The following is a 23,092-nucleotide window of genomic DNA, read 5'->3' on the forward strand; positions in this document are numbered from 1 at the left end:
TCTAACCCATTCCTCAAAGGCTTTTCATCGTGGGTTGGGCTCAACATTTTCAATACTTCGATTTACCTGATGATTCTCTGAGCAGCATACTGGTGAAGCGATCGGAACTGTGCCGACATGTTTGCTAAGGCCGCCAAGCAGTTTGTGTGAAGGTATTTATCCTGTAGTAAAACAAAAAGATGCCAAACTATGTTTTTATAAGAACCTTTCAACAAATGAGAATGCAGGATGCAGACAATAGTCATTGATATTAACATATTATCAACCAGCAACTTCCCAGTACAGAACAGCCTGTGCAACTATCTCGGTCACCTGGTTTGTGGTGTATGACTGTGTATCACCGTGGCAACAAGCATCTATTTCCATGCTTGAGTTTCACAATGAAGCTCCTCCACCGCTGCATTCCTCGTATTATATTAGTTTGGTCCTGAACTCATTTTATGCATAAAAGCACACAAACAAAATAACATTTTTAGTATCTATTCACGTTTTTGAGACCAGAGAAATGTAATATTTAGCTTTTGTTAGGTTGTCTCCTGCTCTGTTCAATTTACGTGACAAAAGAAGGAAAAATCTGGGTGGTGACAGCCACGGCTTGATTGCTTCCAACACACATCGGGAAGCTGTCATCATCACAGCCCTTTATATAGCTCCCCTCTTCTCTCCTCCATGATTATCTGTAACCAACTAAGTGCTGTAGTTCCAGCCCATTGTGGCACCAGGAGATACTAAAAGGTTCTGGAGATGGGATAGCTTACAGGCCAAAGAAGAAGAAGAAAACAGCCAGAGAGAAGAAGAAAACAGATCCGGAAGAACTCCTTCCTACAGGAAAATCCATCCACTATTTGGAGTTTTTCATGAAGCAGTGTACAATGACCTTAGTAATAATACAGCAAATCTTAGAATCAAAATCAAAAAATCAATTTAGAGAATTTCAAATACAGCATACTGCAGGAAAAAAATATTTCGAAGAGTAACTAGTACTGTGTATTGGGTAAGGAATTCCTATTAGCAGTAAACCAGGTCCACCCTGTGAGAGGTTATGCACAGCATACTTTTTTCGCTACGAACTGGATAAGAGAAGAAGATCCCTACTGCTGCTGAGGAAATTCTGCTTTGCCTGGGAGAGAAAAACTGGAAGATGTGTTCCAGCCTCCAGCCTTAAATCCTGATGCAAGACAAGGTCAAACAACCGAAAGACAATTGCTTGCTTGATCCTGGTGACAGAAGGCTCAGAAATTACCGAGAACGTAGTTTGCCTGGTTTGGGGGAAGGGGTGGGGATGTGGGGGGGCAAAGGGACATGTCTCCAAAATGCCTGAGTACTTGTTCTTGAACAGTCCTGTGTCTGAGTGAGCTGCAGATCAGTTAGGAGGATACTCAGTTAACTGGTGTGTTAGTAAAGAAATATGTACCAGTTGTGTGGAAAGATTTAGTTTACCATGAATCTGAGATGGAACTTTCATGAGCCTGAAAGTGTACCACGCTTACATCAGGTAGACCTGTTTACCTACCATTCGGGCGGAGTGCAAGATGTGCCCCAACTCACATGACATCTGTGGAATATATCTGCTACACACAAATAACCAGATTCTCTGCATCCATTGTGGTTTGAAGACTATCCCAGACCTGACAAGCGATGTCCCAGTCTAGGCAAAAATAGCCATAGGACACTGGACACGCAAGTCCCAAGTTCAAATAAGTCAATAGGATAACAAGTGTTTAAAAGAAAAGAAAACAAAGAAATACTTGAACATCCCAGGACACTTTCGACAGCCATAGCTCTTCATACTGGTCATAAGAGAAAAAGCTATATGACAGCACAGGAGCTGTAGGCTGCCAATAGTTTTTTAGGGTCGAGCACGCAAGCGCCCTGGCCTGTTGTAATCTCTCTGTGGGCTCTTAACCATGTCCACTCTTGCTATTCATTCTTTGTTGTGCTTGTCTTAAATGCTTCATTTTTATTGGTGCATTTTGTGAAATGTCCTTCCTTTGTGTGCTGAGTTCCCTCCCAGGCGATTTTACTAAGTGAACATTTTTGTTGGCCACCACACTACATCACTCTTCCTCCTGTTACAGCGTGCGATGGCCCCTCCTCTGGGTTTCAGTCCGCCTTTCATCCCAGCCGCGATCCTTTCTAGACATTCACGCAGGGAGCCAATAACTCTTGCACTCATGGCGGCGGTGGCGCTTTGAATCAGCTTGCTTCTGTCAACTGTTTTACTTTTCATTTTCAGTTTATGTGGCAAGAAAAGTCTAGTTAGGAATTTACAACACTAATAGCACTAACTCGAGCAAACGCAAGACCCGCTGCATTGCAAATGCTTGTTTCAACTGTAAATGATTCTAGAGGACAGTCAGGTCAGAGTAAAGCACTGGACAAAAGTATTCAAATGATAGGGGATCAGGTATGCAACTAACCTGAAGATTAAAAACATGCACAAAGAAAATAAGTAAAGCAATTAGGTTTGGAGCTAACTGAGCACTTCAAGTCAGAACAGTAAACAAACGGGAAGGGAAGGGTGTAGGCAGAACATGTCCATGTATATACAAAGTAGAATTATCATAGTTACTATACAATTATAGGAGTTTGACAAGTTGTCTCCACACATGCAGTCTATATGGTGTACATCCGGCACATTTGTCGCCAAATTGCAGGGAAAGTCTACTTGTACTGCCCAAAAACCCAAATATGTGGTGCGTTGGATTAAATGCACGCCGTCGCAATCACGCATCGCTTACAGGAGAGGGGTTGGAGTTTATCTGCGCAGACCCCAAGGGAGTAGTAAGGTCCGTTAACATTAGCTCCCATTGTGACGCTAAGGGATACTTGCGTAGCCCCATACCTCCTTGTGCCTAAGAGCTGTGCACTCTGCTCTTGCCAAGACAGTCAGTGATCATACCCATGCTTTGTGTACCGGTGGTTCGGGGGATCGCCATTTACGGGTGATAAGGCGCTTGGCAACTAAGAATTCCAGGTCTAGAAAATGGGATGTTGCTTTCAGTTTTTTGCCCCTGGGGAACAATCCCAGAATGCATGCCTCCCATGTCTGAGGTAAGGGTCAGTCTACACAGCGTGCTAGGTTCGCTAGAATCAAAGACCAGTAGTGCCTCAGAGTGGGGCAAGACCATACCATGTCCAGGAGGTCCGCCCCCTAAGTCTGCCAGCGCAGGCAGGCAGCATCTATAAGGTTAAAGTATCTGCTAATTTTCTCAGGTGTGAGGTAGGCTCTTTGAACAATGTAATATTGTATTAGACGAAATCACATATTGCGCAGTACATACACAGGGGGTTACTAATATGGTCTCTCATTCCTCGTCTGTGAAAGGTTCCCCCGTCCCCCTCTTATCTCTCTCGGAGGGCCACAAGTGGGCCAGATGTACGTGTGCGTAAATGCAGATATTGCAGTTTTTAGTGTATCTAGGGTTCCCTTGTGAGGTCCCCCCTTGCACGCTGCAAGGTATCTCTGAGAGAGCTATACAGTAGAAAGGTGCCTGAATGTAGACCAGTGTCCTCCATCAGTGTGTTGTGAGTGCGGAAGGTACCTTTGGAATAGAGATCCGCTAGAGTACATATTCCTGCTTTGTGCCAGGCGGCCAGTTCCCCAGATGTTGTGGCGCATGTGCCTCATGGTGTCCCCAATAATGGTACAGCCGGCGCATACGGCACGAAGTCCCTGGTCAGGTAACAGCATCTGCAGTAGCAGCGGTAAGCCAGCTTCAGTAACCTAGGAGCACAGGGGTGGAATAACTGGAGCAATTTACTGCGCAACCATGCCGGAATGTCAGTGGGCGTGTCTACCAGGTGTTGCGATGAGAACCAACGAGCTATCCACTGTATCTGTGCTGCTTTGTAGTAATGTTCCAGATTCAGTAACGACAGACCTCCCAAATGCAGTGGGGGGTAAAGTTTAGAGACGGTTAACCTATGTCAGGAGGCGCTCCAGATTAAATTACAGATTTCTCGCTCTACAGATCGGAAAAAGGAGGCCGGGACATATAGTGGTAAATTTAAAAAATATTATAGGAGCCTCTACAGCACTATCATTTTGACAAGGGCTACCCTGCCATGACTGTTAGAGACAGCATCCTCCAGAACGTCATCTGCCGGCGCAAGTTCGACACAGCACATGTCAGATTTCCATCAAACAGATCAGCATCAGTGTGATATACCTGTATGCCAAGGTACCTGAAGGTACTGGGCTGCCAGGCCAGGGGCCATGGATGTCAGGTTCGGATCAGGCACAGCAGTCGATAGCGGAAAAACACAAGACTTGGCCTAGTTCACTCGCAAGCCAGAAAGCTTTGCATGGGCGTTGAATAATGTTATTATATCGCTGGGGAACTCTGCTATATCTCTAATGTACACCAGACGGTCGTCCGCATATAAAGAGACTGCATGATTTCCATCACCAAGTGGTATGCCCCAAGAGCGCCCTGCCCTGAGGAGCGCAACTGCCAGCTATTCCACTGCCAGAGCGAAAAGCAGTGGGGATAAAGGACACCCCTGCTGTGTGCCTCTCCTGATACAGATAGAGGGCGATACGAAGCATCCCAGTTTTGGTTCGAGCCGATAAGCGTGTACAGCAATTTTACTAATTGTATAAAGCGCGGGCCTAAACCATATTTGGGCAAAACTGCAAAGAGGTAAGGGCATTCCAGCAAGTTGAATGCTTTCTCTAGGTCTATCAGTAGGCAGCCTGCTTGTGGTCAAAGGGTGAGAGCATAGCGCATCACCCGAAATAATTTACGCAGATTGAGGGATGGTACAAAGCCATTCTGGTCCTCATGCTCCAATGCAGGCACCAGTGAGGCCAGTTGCATTGCAACAATTTCAGCTAATATTTTATAGTCCGTATTGAGGAGCGCCAGCGGCCTATAGGAATGCAGACTGGTAGGGTCCTTGTGCGGTTTCAGGAGGGAGACCAGTGTGGCCTATCTCAATGTATGGGGCAAGAGCGCCTGTGCCAATGATTCCTTATATAAAGTAAGTAATAATTTAGGTGCTAATTGAGCTGAGTATGTCTTACAGAATTCGGCCGGTAGCCCATCCGGGCCTGGTGCTTTACCATTGGTAAGGGAGCAAATGGCATCCTGCACCTCGGATAATAGAAGAGGGCCATCTAGTTCTGAACACTGCTCAGCAGTGATCCGGGACAGGGGCAACTCCGCAATGAACTGGTCAATCTCATTCAGGGAAGGATGAGAGATTGTGCTGTAGAGGGACTCATAATGTGTGTGAAATGCTGCATGGATTGAATCCTGTGTGCACAGCAAACCATACGTTGATGTCTGGACAGACATTACCCTGTTGTGGGGTTTATTGACGTATCAGTCGGGCAAGTAGTGTTCCAGCTCTATCTGCCCCGCATGTGTATTGGCCGAATGCGCTACATAGTTAAGGCACCTCAAGCGTTCGAGGAGCTCTGAGTGAGTTTTACGGACGGCTTGCAGTTCAGATAGGGTGCCGGGGTTCTGGACCGCTTCTGATTCATGCCGCAACAGTCGGCGCTCCACAGCGGACACTTCAAGGTCCAGCTGACCGCGCATACTACAGCTAAGTCCCATGTAATGACCCCGCAGCATGGCCTTGAACGCGTCCCATTCCATTGAGCGAGACGAGGCCGTGCCTACATGAGTTCAATGTAACTATTTATATGTTGGTCAATCGATTCACGGAATAATGGGTCCTCCAAAGACGCAGGCTGTAGCCTCCATGCGGGGGCAGGGGGACAGGTGGCCCCATCCCAGTCGAGCTGGAGATACTGGGGGGAGTGAGTGCGGCCCAGATAATCGGTCCGTACAACTGCTGGGACCAGAGCGTCATGCAGAGTAGTCTGGCGTGTTGGACATGCAAATCATGAGGGGACGAGTAGAAGGAGTATATTCTAGTTGTTGCATTATAATGACGCCAGACATCTGTCAATTGTCAGTGATGTACCCAGGATACTAAAGTACGGGCATTAGATGTGGCCGTGGTGTGCTGCAATGGTGGAAAGGACCTGTCTAGATGTGTATCTAGTACACAATTAAAGTCCCTGCCGATCAGCCAGGGGACATCATGCCATTGCGTCAGTAATCGATTGAGTGCGTTTAAAAATAGGCTTGGTCTACGTTTGGAGCGTAAATGTTGCCAAGGAGAATGTGGTGACCGCTTAGCCATCCTCGAGCGAACACATGCCGCCCATCTGTATCTGCAACTTGTTCTATAAGATCGAATGGGACATCCCGCTCTAATCCATATTAACACACCCTGCGCATAAGAGGAGTAGTTTGTAGAATATACCTGACATCACCACTTCCGTCTAAACACGTCTACCTCTGGAAATATTGTTCCTACGGTATCTGCCCTCTGCATCCTCCGCCCACTGCTCCAGTATTCTTATTCTTTCAGAGTTCCACGAGTGAGATTTCCAGGCGGGTTGTTCTGGGCTGCAAAGTTGTGACAGTTTGCTCCACCTTGTCTGCTAATTTTCTATGGTCTGCATGGAGGAGACAAATCCAAGGAGACAGAGGGGGTTATTCTAACTTTGGAGGAGGTGTTAATCCGTCCCAAAAGTGACGGAAAAGTGACGGATTTACCACCAGCCGTATTACGAGTCCATTATATCCTATGGAACTCGTAATACGGCTGGTGGGATATCCGTCACTTTACCGTCACTTTTGGGAGGGATTAACACTCCTCCAAAGTTAGAATAACCCCCAGAGTCTATCTCAGACTCTAGTGAGGTCCTACTGCCATCGATAGCCAATAGTACGGAATCCAGTTTGTCCACTAGTGCGACGGGGTGCTCCGTGGCCGTCATAGTAGGTGGTGGGTTCAATGAGGCCCCTGCACTGAGACGCAGGTGGCTGTCCCCCACTTCCGTCTAAGTGCGTTTACCTCTGAGCTTATCAGTGTGACTCCTGTAGCATAGATATATTAGCGTTGCAGCACTTCAGATAGGAGTATATGGCGCAGTGATGCACAGGGTTGTGCATGCCAAGAATATTCCATGTCACCACATTAATGTATGCCATTATATGAAAAATGGACAACCAAGGGCGCCGCACATTATCGCCATACAGTTGGCGGTGTCCTTTGTGCATGTGAGGGAGTAGAGCAGTGTGTGGTAAGTAACTGTGAGTTGTCTAGTGATGGGTAGATTATTGGGCAGGTAACATGAAACAACATATTGTAACAATAACATTTCAAATACCAAAAGACTAGCCCACCAAAACAAGTGGCAGCCCAAAACTGGGTGATAGCAACTAAAACAAAAGACAGTCGGTCTTACAATAGGGGGGACAGGGTGAGGACCCGTAATATGTAACAACTGAGGGACTACATTGGGCACCACTTTATGAGCAGTCCGACATTCACGGCTACATAAGGAGCATTATACATTATCAAGAGCTACGCATAGATGAATAGAAGCATTAATAGGAAAACAGCTGAGCTCAAATAATATCGTCTGATGTCTGTGGGGTTATATCTGGAGGAACATGCGGTCTGTGCACAGATGGCCAGGTGGCGACAGAGCTTTCTCCATCGGAAGATGGGGAGTCCGGAGCATCTGGTCCAGAGCAACGTCCCACACAGGAGAGCGCAGTTGCCCGCTGCAAGGAACTACGCAGCTCCTGAAGTCTCTGCTCCAAATCTGGAACCACTGGGAGATCTCCACACCCACGTGTCTTCATCCGACGTTGCCCCCTGCGATTCCGCCTGATATGGTCTTCCTTTGTTGACGCTGATCGGGCGGGCCGGCCGAGCTGCACCGGCTCCAGGGTCTTCCAACCAGTGTCACGCCTCCTTGCAGGTGGCGAAGAAATGCGCAGTGTGTCAGTGGCCACCACCGAGTGCCTGGCCGGGAAGAGGAGAGAATAAGCAAATCCCATTTCACAGAGATGTCGTTTCACTGCCAGGAGGTTATTACGCTGTGTCTGCACAGAAGCTGTATAGTCCGGGAAGAACACTACAGTAGCGTTGCCCACTTGCATCTCCGTCATGTGTCAGGTTTCCTTTAACACTATGTTTCTATCACAGTAATGAAGGAGTCGTATGACCATCGGCTGCTGGTTGGCACCCTCTGGTGATCGTCGGGCCACCCTATGGAGAAAAACTGGGCGAGGGCATCCGGGGGGAGAACCATGCCCAGCCAGTCCTCAACGTACCGTATGGGGTCAGCCCCCTCAGGTTCCATCTGGCAAGCCCACCAGGCGCATGTTGTTCCTATGGGATCTTCCCTCCGCATCCTCCACCCGCTGCTCCAGTATTTGTATTCTTTCAGAGAGTTCCGTGAGTGAGGTTTCCAGGTGGGTTGTTCTGGGCGGCAAAGTTGTGACAGTTTGCTCCACCAGTGTCACCCGGTCTGCCAATTTTCTATGGTCTGCATGAAGGAGAGAAATCCAAGGAGACCACGTCTATCTTAGACTCTAGTGAGGTCCGACTGCCATCGATAACCAATAGTACGGCATCCAGTTTGTCCGCTAGTGCGCCGGGGTTCTCTGTGGCCGTCATAGTAGATGGTGGGTTCAATGAAGTCCCCCGGCACTGAGACGCAGGTGCTGTCGGCCCATGACCAGCAGGTTAGCGGCATGCGAGGAGAGATCAGAGGCTCATGTTGTGGCATATATCTCCAAAGGGCATGTAAAGAATAGCAGAGCTGGGCTGTTGTCAGTGTGCTCCACCGGACAGATATGGAGGCAATGGAATCACTGACAGGGCACAGCCCCAGTGCCTATCACACAGTCTATTTTAGCCCAACAGGCTCAAGTAGGCGCAACAATGGCAGTTGGCGTGAGTCGCACCCATCCAGTAGGATCTATTTGGAACTGCTGTACCGCGCCCCGCGGCACAGCTCCGCCAGCAACACCCAGCCAGCCCGCAACATCACAAGCCCGAGGAACAGCAGCGCAGTCGGGACACATCAGAAGAACTTCAGCATGCAGAAAGAAAGCGGGGCCTTGCTGCCAGGGAGCCCCCGTGACAACGCCAGTGGCAGGCCCCATTCACGCTTCTCCTCCAGCTCCAGTGCCTGCTGCACGGGGCCCAAGTATGCCAGGGAGTCCCCCGCCTCTCGCCGCTGCAGCAGGGCGACTCCCGCTGTCACAGCACACTTCACAGCCTCGCGCAGTCCCACCCCTTTTCGTTCAGGGATGTGGCTGCCGGCAGACAGTCCCCGTAGCCAGCTCATCATCTTATTCCGGGAAGCCTCCGCCCCACGGCACTGTCAGCATCGCGAGCCCGGCTCCTGTTGCGCTCCTCCATGCCAACTGCCACTGCTACACCAAGGGCCTGTCTAGCCCTCAGCATGCCATTTGGTGCCCAGGTCTCGCCACTGCAGTCGCAGTGCCTCCGGCTATTCACAGTCTCCGGAGTGAGGCGGGAGCCGGTTTCCGTCCCCACAGGTCTGCGATGCTCCGTGCACACCGTCTCTCATCTGCTTTTCTGCTCACGCCGACCAATTGCCACAGGATAACTCTTGTGGCGCCACAGAGCTCCTTTAGTGAGCGTCCGCCATGATGTCTCCTCAAGCCACGCCCCCCAGAAGTACTGATATGTTAATAAAATTCTCATTGATTATGCTGTGACCTGATCATTTTGGAGTATTAAAATGGGATGTAAAAAATCTTGGGGCAAAAATACCAGGAAGAGAAAAATGGTAACAAATCACCCTGGGAAAGGCTAGAGGTTATGAATGTCGATAACAAAAAAAGTTTGTACAGGTATTCCCTTTTTTATGAAATATCAAGTTAAAATACAATAAATTGATTTATTATGTTGCCTTCTCTTTCCTTCTTCGCCCACCCACCAAAACATTTATACACCCATCTGCATATGCTTGCGTCTATTGTCGTTGCTTCGGAATACTGGTTCTGCCTATTCAATCCTGAGATTTAGGGTCTGAGTTCCTTCTTCAGTTTGTGTTTTCTCTCTCTTACTGTACACTCCAACTGTAGGACAAAGTGAGTATGTTCAGAGGAATAGGTCAGGCGATTCGAGATCTGAGCAGAGCTACATAAAAGCCACTCTAAATTGCCCCCAGAAAAAAACTGGAAGTGTAAGTCCCACTGCAGCTCAAAGGTTTGCGTACCCATTAAATTTTTCTGAAAAGGATATTATGTATGGAAGATCGCATGGCATGTACTAGCTGCATTACCTGGGTGTTTCCTGGGGCTGGGTCAAGAGGAGGTAGGGTAGTGGTGGCTTGGTTGATAAATGCGTCTATTGCGACTGCAGCATAGTGATCCTACAAACCAATGGATTCATAGATTGGTGACTGGCTTTTAAATTCGGTCTAAGAGCATGGGTCTGGAATCATGATGCAGCTGTATACTTTTTTTCCTACTAAAACCATGCTTGTCCATTGAAAAAAAGACCATCAGAGAAAGGTAGGGAATGGATAGAATAATAAACTGTGGCTTCAGTAGTCATTTCTGCTATATATGTCATGGTCTGGAGTTCTATGGCGTAGACTTAAAGAAAAGTAATGCTAGATACGGTGCCATGTATTACACTGGGCCTGTTGAATACCCAATCAGTATCTACCAGCAACGTTCTAGGTCCTGCATCATTACCTTTTATTTACAAATACCTGTGAAATGGCTTCCGTAAAGGGTGGAGACTAGTGAGGTTTCAGATGATGTCCTTAGATTATTTGCCATAATATCCTTGTAGCACAATGTCCATGTAATCAGTCAAGCAGTGTTGCTTCACTTCTTGCACATTTCAACCACTCCAAGTCTCTTAGAAGTTTTTACTTAGTTCACACTTAACATGGGATAGCTTGCATTGCTTCTTTCCTCACAGAGCAGATTAAGATATTGTTTGAATGGGCCTCACTATTCTTGCAAGTACCTGCACCCTGAGGCAACTCAGCTCAATAATTGCTTTAAGTTATCTTGCCGTGGAAACTCTTGAGTGTTTGCATAGCACCACTAACCTTCTTTGTGAAGAGCTCAATCGGACTGTAACTAGACTCACCAGGTTTGGAGCAAACTTGTTCAATAACTGAGAAGTAGTGCTGGATGAGAATAGTTTGAGTTTCTCACTCGACTGTTCTTGACTGGGAATACCGTTGCAGACCAGATGGTTTAAGTAAGTTTGGTTCCAAAAACAGGAACCTGAGATTTCAGAATATCACCAAGTCTTCTGAGACTTGAAAGAATTATATGGGACTTTACATTATCAGGCAGGAAATAGACTGAACGCTGGCCAGTCAATGGCCTGTGTTGAAAGTTTCTTCTGAGGATGCTTGAGAATAATTAGGGGTGCTATGTGCACCCATAAATTGCACATGGGGACAAGACGCACACACAGATCTAGGGGCTGAAAACCTGATTGTAAGAAGTGGTTGTATATTGTACCCCGAGTTTTGGCGTCCAGTAACTTATTTTGCGAACCCACCTTTGTACTAATAGGTTGGTCAGCAAAATAGGGATTCGGAGTGGATAGCAAAGAGACCTGCCTAAAGAATATTAATCACGACTCACTGTGATTGCCTGGGCAAAGACAGGGATGGTGGTCTGCAAAGGACAGCAGACCGCCATCCCTGTGTATGCATTTCAAAAGTGAAAACGTTTAAGGCAGCCTGCTTTCCTTAAGAGAAACAGGGGTGCTTAAAAAAAAGAAGATTTCACTTTTGAAAAACTTCTATTATTGTTGGCAGTACGTGCCTAGACCCATGAATACTGCCCTAAAGCTGCCACTCACCAATTTGCAAATGGGATCCAACCAGAGCCATTCCCATTTGCGAATCTGTTACAACCCCAACTTGGAAGTCTGTGACTTATCAATGGTTTGCGACTGGAACTGTGGCCACAGACCATTGATGCATATGGTACTGAATCGCAATTTGGAAGGGATGCTCTGAACAATCCCCATCCACATTAAGATTCTGTATCCATCTCTAAATCCATTTCAGGAGTTGGTAAGAAGTTACTGACTTTTAAAATGGGTTTACTACATGTTAAAAGACTTTTTAGTTTTAGCAGCCACAAACTACATGACGGCTAAAAAGTTTACTACATTTCACCTTGAGTGTCTGGACTGAATGACAATTTGGCCTTCTTGATACAACTTGGCATTTGAGCTGTGCTTGTTAAGTGGAGCGCTGGCAACCTGAGCCAATGACAATATGTCTCTGCAATAAATTAGATGTAGAATGGGAGTTGAGGAAGTTGGAATAGAAAGTCTCTCAATAATGACCTTTACAACTTTGTAATAATAGTTCAGAAGCATCAACAAACACACACACACAAGACGCAAAAAAATGCTCATGCTTAGCAGGCAGAAGCTTTTTGGATAAAACAGAATTTTCGTTTGACTTAGTCATCATCATCATCATCATCATCATTCAACTTTATTTCGGTAAGTAGAAAACATACCATAAAAGTACAATACAAACATCCAAAAAAAATATTTTTGAGATTAATAAAACAATAAAAGTGTAGGCACAATAAAAAAAAAATTAAAAGATAAAAGAGAGTTAAGATCCAAAGAGAATAGTCAAAATGAATATCTCCTAAAAAAATGGGATATTCTACTCAACAATGACCCTATTCCCTGCACCCATAAGTGTTTCAGTAATACAATGGGACAATGACTTTATACTTAAAAATTAAATACTAAAATCAGACATCAAGATCAATAAATATACATACATAGATCTAAAAATTGGCTATCCAGTCTTATTCTTTAAAATTGCTAATCTAAGGCGCCAGATTGATTTGAGGAATTTTGCCACTGGTAAAACTACCTGGACAGATGAATCAGATTTTAAAATTCTCTCGACATGAGGATAAGACCTGGCGCCTATAGATTTGCAAAGCAGAATAATCCACAAAGCTCTTTGTTTATGATATGCATAGCAAAAGAAGAGAACATGTGAAATAGACTCTTCAAGTTGACAACCCATTGGACAAAGCTTGGAACTATTGGTAGAACACAGCCATTTATACGTTAAAGAGCGCAGAGGAAGAGACCCTATTCTGAACCTAACAAAAAGAGCTCGCGCAAGTGGGGATAGTGCTGTATCCATATAAGGCTCAAATTCGTAGTGGCATTTAATTGATAAATAACAATCAGACATAGACAGCGGGGCAATCTTGGTAAATTGCGCAATCTGAACGCTATGCCAAAAAGGATCCTTCAGTAATTGCACAGCATTTTTAGGAATAGAAAGTGGGTCCAACCAATAGGACCCTAGACCTAGATGGATTAAGGACCCTTTGACATAAGCACACCATTTCGTTTTGCTAATAGTGTTACTGCCCACCAGTTTGAGAAGCCCATAGCGAAATGGATAATGGGCATCTGTTGACAAAAGTCGAATTCAATATAGCAAGGGCCTTAAGGCGGCAATCTGCGAAATAGAAAAAAGATTTAAATCCATACGGATGGGCAGCGATGGTGTACTGGAGGGAACCCTTAACAACAGTTTCAAAAATTGGTTTTCCGCCCTTGCCAAATCCACCAAGTTACAATGGCCCCAAAGTTCAGCACCGTATAGGGCCCCCCCCCGGGCTTGAGATTTATATATTTCGAGGGCGGGAGACATTGCAAATTTGGGAGATCTAGAAGCAAATCTTACGATGCCACCCGCTCTTTGCTTCAGGCATAATAAAGATTTCTGGCAGTGTGCATGCCAAAGGTGTGAATCTTCCAATTTAATACCTAAATAGTCAAAAGTGCCCACTCTTTCCAAGAGAACGCCATCTAGATATACCGGCCTCTTCATTTTGCACCTATTGTCCCCAAAGACCATATATTTAGTTTTTGCTGAGTTAATTTCCAACCCATGATCCTTGCAAAACTCCAAAAATCGGGAGAGCAGTCTGGAAAGGCCCATGGCAGTTCGTGAGGGTAGCAGGGTGCATCCGCGAACAAAAGACAGGGGAACCTCTGCCCACCCAAAATCGGGGCATCACCATAACAATCGAAAAGATATGGGATACATGCATTAATAAACAATAAGAATAGGGTGGGCGCAAGGACACACCCCTGCCTCACACCTCGTGTTGTAGAAAAAGCTAGGGTCAGGTCACCAGCCGAACCCCAGCAAACTCTGGCATAGTTATCAGAATAAAGATCTTTAATAATATTGATCAGAGAACACGGAACTCCAATATTGCTCAAGACCTCCCAAAGCTTGACACGCGGTACAAGGTCAAACGCAGATTTCAAATCAACAAAGGCCACAAATAAGTGGCCTTTGTCTGCGTCTACGGTCTTCCACTTGATGGTGATAAATCGGAAGACCTGATCAATAGTACTAACCTTGTCCCGAAATCCAGCCTGGAGATGGCTTAGGGCCTGGTTTTTTGTTATCCAGTATTTTAATCTGGATAACAACTGAAAGGAGAATATTTTTTGCAAGTTGTCTAACAGACTGATCGGTCTATTGTTCCCAGGGGAACTCTTATCTCCTTTTTTGTGAATGGGGACAATAATAGCCACCTTCCACAAGTCTGGGTAAGATCGAGTTGTCAGAACAACATTCGATAACCTATTGATGTACCGTGTCCACACAAATAAGTCTGATTTATACAAGTCCGTTGGAATGCTATCTAAGCCAGGAGCCTTCCCTGTTCTTTGAGCACGAATTGCCAGCTCTGTTTCCTTTAGGGTAAAGGGCGGCACAGGGGGGGGGGACACAATGAGGAATCAATAGGAGTGTTATTCGAGTCGGGGCAGGACCCATAAAGTTCCCGAAAGTGAGAGAGCCAAGTTTCTGCATCAATATGACATTTGGGGATAGTTGAGAGGGCGGGGTCTCTACGCGAGACCAAGGTCCAAAAAAGTTTGGAGTCACGGGCGCTATCCGCCTCCGCCAAACACTTCCATAATTTTTCCTCATATTTGAGTTTGGATGACTTGCAAATGGAAACATAGTTTCTTCTTGCAAATGTAATGGCATCCCGGCTCTTTGACTTTAAGGCTTTAGACAAAAGACTCTTAGCCTCCCGGCACTCCTTATCAAGCCACTTATAATTAGACAAAGGAGAATTGTTTTGGGTTGAGGGAGGTTTAGTAAAAAGCTCCTTGAGGCCCTCAAAAAGAGCCACATGAGAGGACATAACTTCTGAAGGAGATAGGACAATACAGTCATCAAAGAGCTGGTGGCAGGAAACTAAGTCGCGGAGCTTATCATTAAGCAGATTGGATTTAAAAAACGAGGACCATCTCACAACACGCCTATTGCTGGATAATTCCAGGCAGTCATTGGGAGCATCTGGAACATGAGGTAGAGTTGGCCCTAAAAAAAGAGTTGCATTATATTCAATTTGTAGAGGGGCATGGTCGCTAGTACACCGAGAACCCACCTCTACATTGATTATAAAGTACCAGACAGATCAAAAATAACGTAATCCAGGGTACTGCTATAGAGGCCTCTGTAAAAGGTGGGTCTAACAGGGTTATCGTTTGAGAATCGTCCATTTCCAAAACGAAGGCCGTATGTTACTGCAAGATCTGTTATCTGCACCACCCTAGGGGAAGGAGTACATAACACTGGCTGGGTTAAAAGCGGGGGGAGATTCCATACTTCGTCTTCAGCCTGAGTAGACTCAGCGAAAGCTGAATCAAATTCAATTTGGGCGTTAAAATCACCTGCAATAATAACACAGTATTTAAAATGAAGGTCAGATAAAAAATTGTGCAACAGATGAATGGTATCAGACTGATGGCTAGAAGGACCTGGCCTGTTATAAATACTAATACATAACACCGGGTGCCTGAGATAGGCCATATTGCTGTTGCAAGAATGTCGCAAGAGTCAATAGCAATTTCCTTAACTCTGCCCACCCCAGACAGTTTGACCCAAGTGCATAAACCCCCAATCGCCCTTCCCCTAGAGGACTGAGTCGCCTTTTTAGTGTAACAACAATAGCCTTGCTTATACACACAAACCGTAGACCAAGTTTCCTGAAACATACATATGGAAAAAGATTCAACATAAGCCCCCCAGTCCGGATCAGATAGTTTGCTCTTGATACCAGCCACATTCCAAGACAATAATCTCCTTGAAGTAGAGCTGCAAACTGGCATACGAGAGACAACAGGAGCTGAATTTGAAGTCCCGTTAGTAATACAAAATGGAGCCCTAATAGTATTAGCACCCAAACCAAATGACGAACCTGCGGGTGTGGCTACCCAAGCATGTGGAACATTATATTTGCATAGATTAGGATGCCGTAGTCAATCCACATCTGATGTGTCCCCTAAGGTGACGGGGTCCCGTGGGAAAGTGCCTTTGTTATTGCAGACCAAAGCAGCCCCATCGCCAGGAAGAAGCAACGCGCCATGGGGAACAATTGAAACAGAAACAGGAGCATTTCGAAAAATTGGGTTGACTCGAGAAGATGTAATCTTGTGACCTGTAACAAACAAACTTTCTCTAAAGAATATATCAGAGTCTGTTCTTGATAAGTTACGAGCTTCCATCTGCAAAATTCCCTTGACTAAAGCGGGGCTGGCGAGATAAAGTTTGATAATATCCCGCCCACCAGGGTCTCTCACACGAGAAGCAGACACAATGGCGGTCATTCCAACTTTCGCTGGCGGTGGGCGCCGCCAGCCAAACGGGAACCGCCAGAATACCACTGCGCGGTCAAAAGACCGCAGCGGTTATTCTGAGTTTCCCGCTGGGCGGGCGGGCGACCGCCAGAAGGCCACCCACCGGGAAACCCCTTGCCACGAGGATGCCGGCTCCGAATGGAGCCGGCGGAGTGGGAAGGGTGCGACGGGTGCATTTGCACCCGTCGCGATTTTCAGTGTCTGCTAGGCAGACACTGAAATACTTTGTGGGGCCCTCTTACGGGGGCCCCTGCGGCACCCCCTACCGCCATCCTGTTCCTGGCGGGCGAACCGCCAGGAACAGGATGGCGGTAGGGGGTGTCAGAATCCCCCATGGCGGCGCAGCAAGCTGCGCCGCCATGGGGGATTCTAAGGGCAGCGGTAAACCGGCGGGAGACCACCGGTTTACCCTTTCTGGCCGCGGCTGAACCCACCGGGAAACCCCTTGCCACGAGGATGCCGGCTCCGAATGCATTTGCACCCGTCGCGATTTTCAGTGTCTGCTATGCAGACACTGAAAATCTTAGTGGGGCCCTGTTAGGGGGCCCCTGCAGTGCCCATGCCATTGGCATGGGCACTGCAGGGGCCCCCAGGGGCCCCATGACACCCGTTACCACCAGCCAGGTTCTGGCGGTCAAAACCACCAGAACCAGGCTGGCGGTAAGGGGGTCGGAATCCCCATGGCGGCGCTGCCTGCAGCGCCGCCATGGAGGATTCCCCAGGGCGGTGTCCCGCCGGTTTCCCGTTTCTGACCGCGGCTGTACCGCTGCGGTCAGAATGCCCATTGGAGCACCGCCAGCCTGTTGGCGGTGCTCCCGTCATTTTAGCCCTGGCGGTCGTCGACCGCCAGGGTTAGAATGACCCCCAATGTCAGCGTGGATGATAGAGCCACAGCCCCTAGAATGGAGACTCCAGTACGACACCTTGTTGATAAGAGAAGAGGTGTCTTCCCGCGTATGAGGTGAAAGTCGAGGGACATTGCACATGTCGATGCAATTTTGGTTGGGCGCATGAGTAAAATGGGCCGCATAATGACCCGAATTAGAAGGAAAGGATGACGAATTTGCTTGAGCTGAGGTCGGGTAATTTCCATGTTGAGATTTATAACTGGGACTCTTAACCATTTCCCGTGACAGAGGACAGTCTACTGGTGGAGCAACAGGGGCCGAAGGCCGAGAAGCTTGTGGTGGCGCTGGATTCGGGGTACACTGGGGAGTTAAGTCAGATTTTTTTTAAGGAGTTTAAGGACCTCAAATAAGAGACTCTTCAATTCCCCGACTTCACGCCTGAGACTAGATACTAATATTAAAACATCGTCGCTGGATGGATCACAATTGGATTTAGAAGGAGCCAAAGGCGAAGACTGTTTGGCACACGCCAATTCTGGTTGATCCAAAGCAGAGAACCGATTTGTACATGGGATCCCATTAAGAATGGAAACAGTAGGGATTACGTCCAAATTGGAGCCTATACCAGGCAAGAGCGAAGAATTGGCCAAACAAGGCGAGCTGGGAGGGACAGAAACATGGATTAAAGTTTTCTGAGGCTATATATCAGTAGGGTTAGTGGAGCCAAATGTTAAAAATGTAAGTAAAGATCCTGATTTCAGTCTCTTACGGGCATTGCCCTCTTTTTCCTTAAGAATGGATTCCACTTTCTCAATTAAGTTGTCAATTTCTCTGGAGACGCAGTTAGAATAGATTTGCGTTACTCTATTGGATTTGGAGCTTTTAGATTTGACTGTAGCTGGGTCGGGACTAGAGCGAACCTTACGCTTCCCCATACTAAATAAAGAGTAGAATAGTGAAAGGGAGAAGACTTACTCAGCACCACTGGTTACCGCTGGTCAGCACAGCACGAAAACAAAAAATTAAGATGTATGGCCCAGCCCAGCCTCTTCCGGGCGCTGACGGGCGAAGGACGGGCCCGCCCTTGGCCCGGGCCCCGCCCGCGCGCGTCCCGCAACGGCGGGAGCGCGAGATGGGTTTAAAGGGCTCCTGCCCTACCGAGGACTGGCTCCGCCTCCTGCCTTCTGCAACGCGCTACCCGCGACGGCGGGAGCGCGAGATGGGTTTAAAGGGCTCCTGCCCTACCGAAGACTGGCTCCGCCTCCTGCCTTCTGCAACGCGCTACCCCTTTGGCTTAGTCAATATTTGCTTCCTTTATCCTTACAACAGTATATTTAGTGAACATGTGTGCTGGCTCTCCTACAACTGAACAAAGAACTAAATATTACATTATACTATATCGTGAACTAGTGCATACACAAACATACATATTGAAATGGTCAGAGAGATAAATGTTGCTCTTACCCGGGTCCTTGTCATGTTGTACTGAATGGTTCTAATTACCACCAATATAAGAAGGCTTCCCAATGAAATCTCTGTCAACACGCGTTCGGAATACCAGGTAATATTTTTCAGTATCTAAAAAACGAATAGAAAACTTCTTTGACACATTTTAATGTAGAAATACTTCTATACACACACACACATATTCATACGTGTGTGTACATATGTGCACACAAATGTCTCAAAAGAAGAAAATCAAGAAGGTCCTAACAGATGAGTAAAGTAACAAAGATTCAGGACACATCAAAAAGTCTGCACAGGTTGAGAATATTTCAAATTAATAAATAATATGAGTTCATGTGCCCCCGCAGCTGGTTTTCAACTGCTCCAAGGCCATTCTTCGCTGAACACGCAGTAGTCGCAGATTGCTTTTTTCACTATTGACACGTTAATGTAGATGCAAGCTAGTGGCCTCAGGTTGTTAACACATTCCTGGAAATTAGCATTATTTACCGAGTAACACAACTTTGGATACAGTGGTACTAACACCACTGAGTGTCAGGGCGATTTACATTTAACACAAAGGCAGACGAGACCGCTCGACAACGCAAAATGTGAGCTGTAAAAACATATGAGCCATGCACGTGAGGATGTGGGCAGAAAGAGGTCATCAATTAAAAAGAAGCAGTTCTACGACCCCATTGGTCCAAAGCTGGCACCACTCTGACACCTTTGAGCTCTAAGACTGCAGCTCCCATCCTAAGATGTAAGTAGCACAGGAGGGAATCTGATGGTTGATACATTTGGATTTTTGGCGCTAATGTAATATTAAACGAATCCCTAACTGAAATAAAAGCATATACTGCTTTAAAAGAAAACTATGAAGAAAATCTAGAGCTGTCAGATTTAAAAAGCATGTTATGGCTAAAGAGATCGTGAGAAAAATCAATGAAAATAAGGAACCATAATACTGCCCTACATCAGAAGTACTAATTACTTGTGGGCTGCATCCAATAATAGCTGCTCACGGCGGAAATGATCACACCCTCGCTTCCCCTGTGCTGTCAACTAGAGGAAGTTTCTGAAGTAGATTATGAAACTAGATTTCATGCCTCTCTACTGAAACAGGCTCATAACATTAGTGAGATGTGGGTATAGCCTATTTTCTCATCACTGCAACAACAATCAAAAATATAGCCATAAGTATCTCTAATTGAAAAATCTAGCATGTTCTGTACCTTAATTCGATCCAATTCTGACTGGGACCATGAAGGCCACAATGAAGTGGCCTGATGGCCAAGAATGCTAAAGCATTTCGGCTCAGTAAATAAAGCCAAGTGTTGCATTTGTGTTTTAAGAGTATGCTTGCAAGGAATAAAAAGAAGTTGTCACAGAGAGGCTGCCTCCTCAGTAGCAGGAGTTAACCAAAACGCCAGCACTTTCAATGTTGATTGAAAATACGTCTTACTATCCCTTCATCGTTCCTGTAAATGTCAAAATACATGCAAAAAAGGATGGCTTCATGTATAAAGTTTAAACATTTTACATTAACCTACAACCTAATTATCGCAGAAAATTGTATAGATGTTTCTGTGGCTTTCCATGTGACACAGTTACATTACCTATTAAAAATATTTACCGCTCCAGTGCGGACGGATGAGAATGCGGAGCGGGACCTGGAACCCGTGGGGTGAGATTGTGGAACATTTGAGTGGGATGACTGAGGTGGATGATGGTTCCCCGGGACCTGCCCACGTGATGTCCCAGGTACTTCCTTAGTCATGTGAGAATTCAGAATCTGTAACTTGTTACTGTGAGGAAAGAGCAGGTGTGTTCATTATGCGGTGTTCTTGGTGTTTGCGCGGGATCCTCTGTGACCAGTACTTGTATATTATTTGTTGATGACATGGGGAGGTGTACCACCCACACCCCACACCCTTAATCCCACCTAGCGGGGGCTCTGCAAGGCATCCCACGTGCATTAAGGTTTTGAATCAATCTTTGTAACTATCCTGCATTGGTAGTTTAAACGAAAAACTGTAATAAAAACAAGTTCACAAAAATAGTCACCGCCATTAATTAATGGTGGGACTGTACCTATCCGTTCAGATGTTAATATTTTAGCTCATAGTGCAGAGCCATAGGCACTTCAATGTCTTTAATGAGACACAAATTGAACATCAACTGGAGAGTGGAAAAGGACAACAACCTATTGAGATCAAGGCGAAACAGAAGAGAAGACATGAAGATCTGGATCTAGATATGGAGTGGGGAATAACAGAGCAAATAAAGATGTTTTGGAACATGGTCTTTATACAGTTGGAGTGAGCCCAACATCTGGAGACCTGTAATTTGGTATATTCTTCCACAATCAACAAATGGTCAACCATAGGTAGCAGCCTGAAGTTATCAACCAAAAACATATGGTAACCTATTGAAGCCCTCTTACCAGTGGTTTCTAGAAACACCAGAATCTAGAGGAAATATTCTGTCAGACTAAAGGGAAATAGCCTATGGTTTGCTACTGAATGCACCTGAAAGGAGTAAGAGTAACTCATTCTGATTGGACATGGAAAGTCCTTTAATGTCTTAAGGTGCATACAAAATTGGCGCACACCAGTGGTCAAAGCTAAGAAAAACATGTCTCACCAATAAATGGATTTGTACCAGCACAAAATATTAGTCCAAAATAGTTAGTATACAAACAGCAGAACGAATGAGACCGACAGGATGATTTGCTTGAAAAAAAAACAAAATAACGATCCAACGCACGTTGAACAAAGAGGAACATAAAACAATTGTGAATATGATCTTCACTGACAAAAAATTAAACAGGCAAATGGCAGTATCTTACCAGGGAAATCACCAGAACAGAATTAGAATACAATAAGATTTATAAAGCGTGAGGGTACTTCAGAAGAAGCAGTCCCGCTGCCAGCAGCCTAACTGCAGAACAGGCGACTAATCGCACAGAAGTTTGTACGTCCTCAGAAGCTTGTGAAAAACTGCTTCGGAAGGAGCAAAGCCAACAGTCATAGGCAAAGAGTTCCAGAGTTTGGCGGTCAGAAGAGAAAAGGAGCAACCTCCCCTTCTTGCCTTATGGACCCAGGGAAAGCATAAACGTTGTTGTGTGTTGAGCGCAACGATTTCCACTGTTGGTAGGCAGGCACTCTTCTTCTTAATTATAAAGGGTATCTTTGCTCACAGGCTCTACAGGTGAAAATAAGTGCTTTGAAATCAACATGGCTGGCAATGGGCAACCAGTTTAGACTGCGTAAAGAGGCAGAAGCCGATGATTGAGCCGGATCTTCAGAATTAAACATGCTGCTGCCCAGTGGAGATCTTTATATGTCAATACAAGAGGAACGTTTCAGCACCTTTAACTCACAAACCATGCTTCCAGTATCATTAGCTGAGCAAGGCAATACCCCTAGAAGAGATGTTCACTATTATGACTCAATGAACCATGTACTTTCAACATAGTAGTACAGGAGGGCTTTCCATCACATCCATGATTTCCGCTCTCTGGTATTTAGTTCACAAGTAGAGCACACATCAAAAAAAATAATTTGTGCTTAGTCTTCTCGGAATTCTGCTGAACCATCAACCTACTCAATAGCGAGAAGCTGTGTATTAAGCCAACAATGGAAAAAAATATTTTTGCAGACTACATGCCACAATTCTTTTTTGCTGTACATAAATTAATTGCACTAGAAGACCATGAAAGCCTTGGGGAACACAGCTATATGCTGATGATTTGAATAATTCTAAGAAGAACTAAAACTGTTCGCATCTCATCTGGTAGCCACTGAAGCATAATGGGTAAAGAACAATCTGAATAATAGGAAAAACAGAACTAACACGATTTTTTTTTTAGAAGAAATCAATGATTGGATATATAACGTAAATTCACTTTGAAAGGCCATATTTCCTGAATTGGGATTTATGATGTAGATGTTTTATGATGTAGAGAACCCAGTAACCAGACATCCATCTACAGTGTTAACAAAAAGCAAAGCCTGCTACGTCTGTGATGAAGATATTTGTAGAACAGGGAAAGCACACTAAAATGAGTAACATTTGTCAATGAACAGCATAGGTTGGACCACTGCTTCTGGTGATAAAGCATGGGGTCTCAGCTAATCAGCCAGAGACACCTGCAACTTTTGCAAGAAAACATTTGACATTTCACTATTTCTCTCAAATCACTTTTTCACAGTGGCCCTTTTTTTCAATGCTGACTA

The 23,092-nt window shown here is 45.7% G+C and overlaps 1 protein-coding gene across 2 annotated transcripts in view; it reads right to left on the reverse strand.

Annotated features, from left to right (window-relative positions):
* The window catches only part of DYM (dymeclin), a 917,326-nt gene that overhangs the window by 463,443 nt on the left and 430,791 nt on the right, over positions 1-23,092 (reverse strand). For both annotated transcript variants that reach the window (XM_069219181.1, XM_069219183.1), the window contains exons 12-13: positions 18,870-18,983; positions 67-161 (exon numbers count right to left, since the gene is read on the reverse strand). In XM_069219181.1, coding sequence (XP_069075282.1) covers positions 67-161; positions 18,870-18,983 — 209 coding nt within the window. The remainder of the gene's footprint in view (positions 1-66; positions 162-18,869; positions 18,984-23,092) is intronic.

This window comes from Pleurodeles waltl, chromosome 1_1 (assembly GCF_031143425.1).
Source record: "Pleurodeles waltl isolate 20211129_DDA chromosome 1_1, aPleWal1.hap1.20221129, whole genome shotgun sequence".
In the NCBI taxonomy this organism is placed as follows: Eukaryota; Metazoa; Chordata; class Amphibia; order Caudata; family Salamandridae; genus Pleurodeles; species Pleurodeles waltl.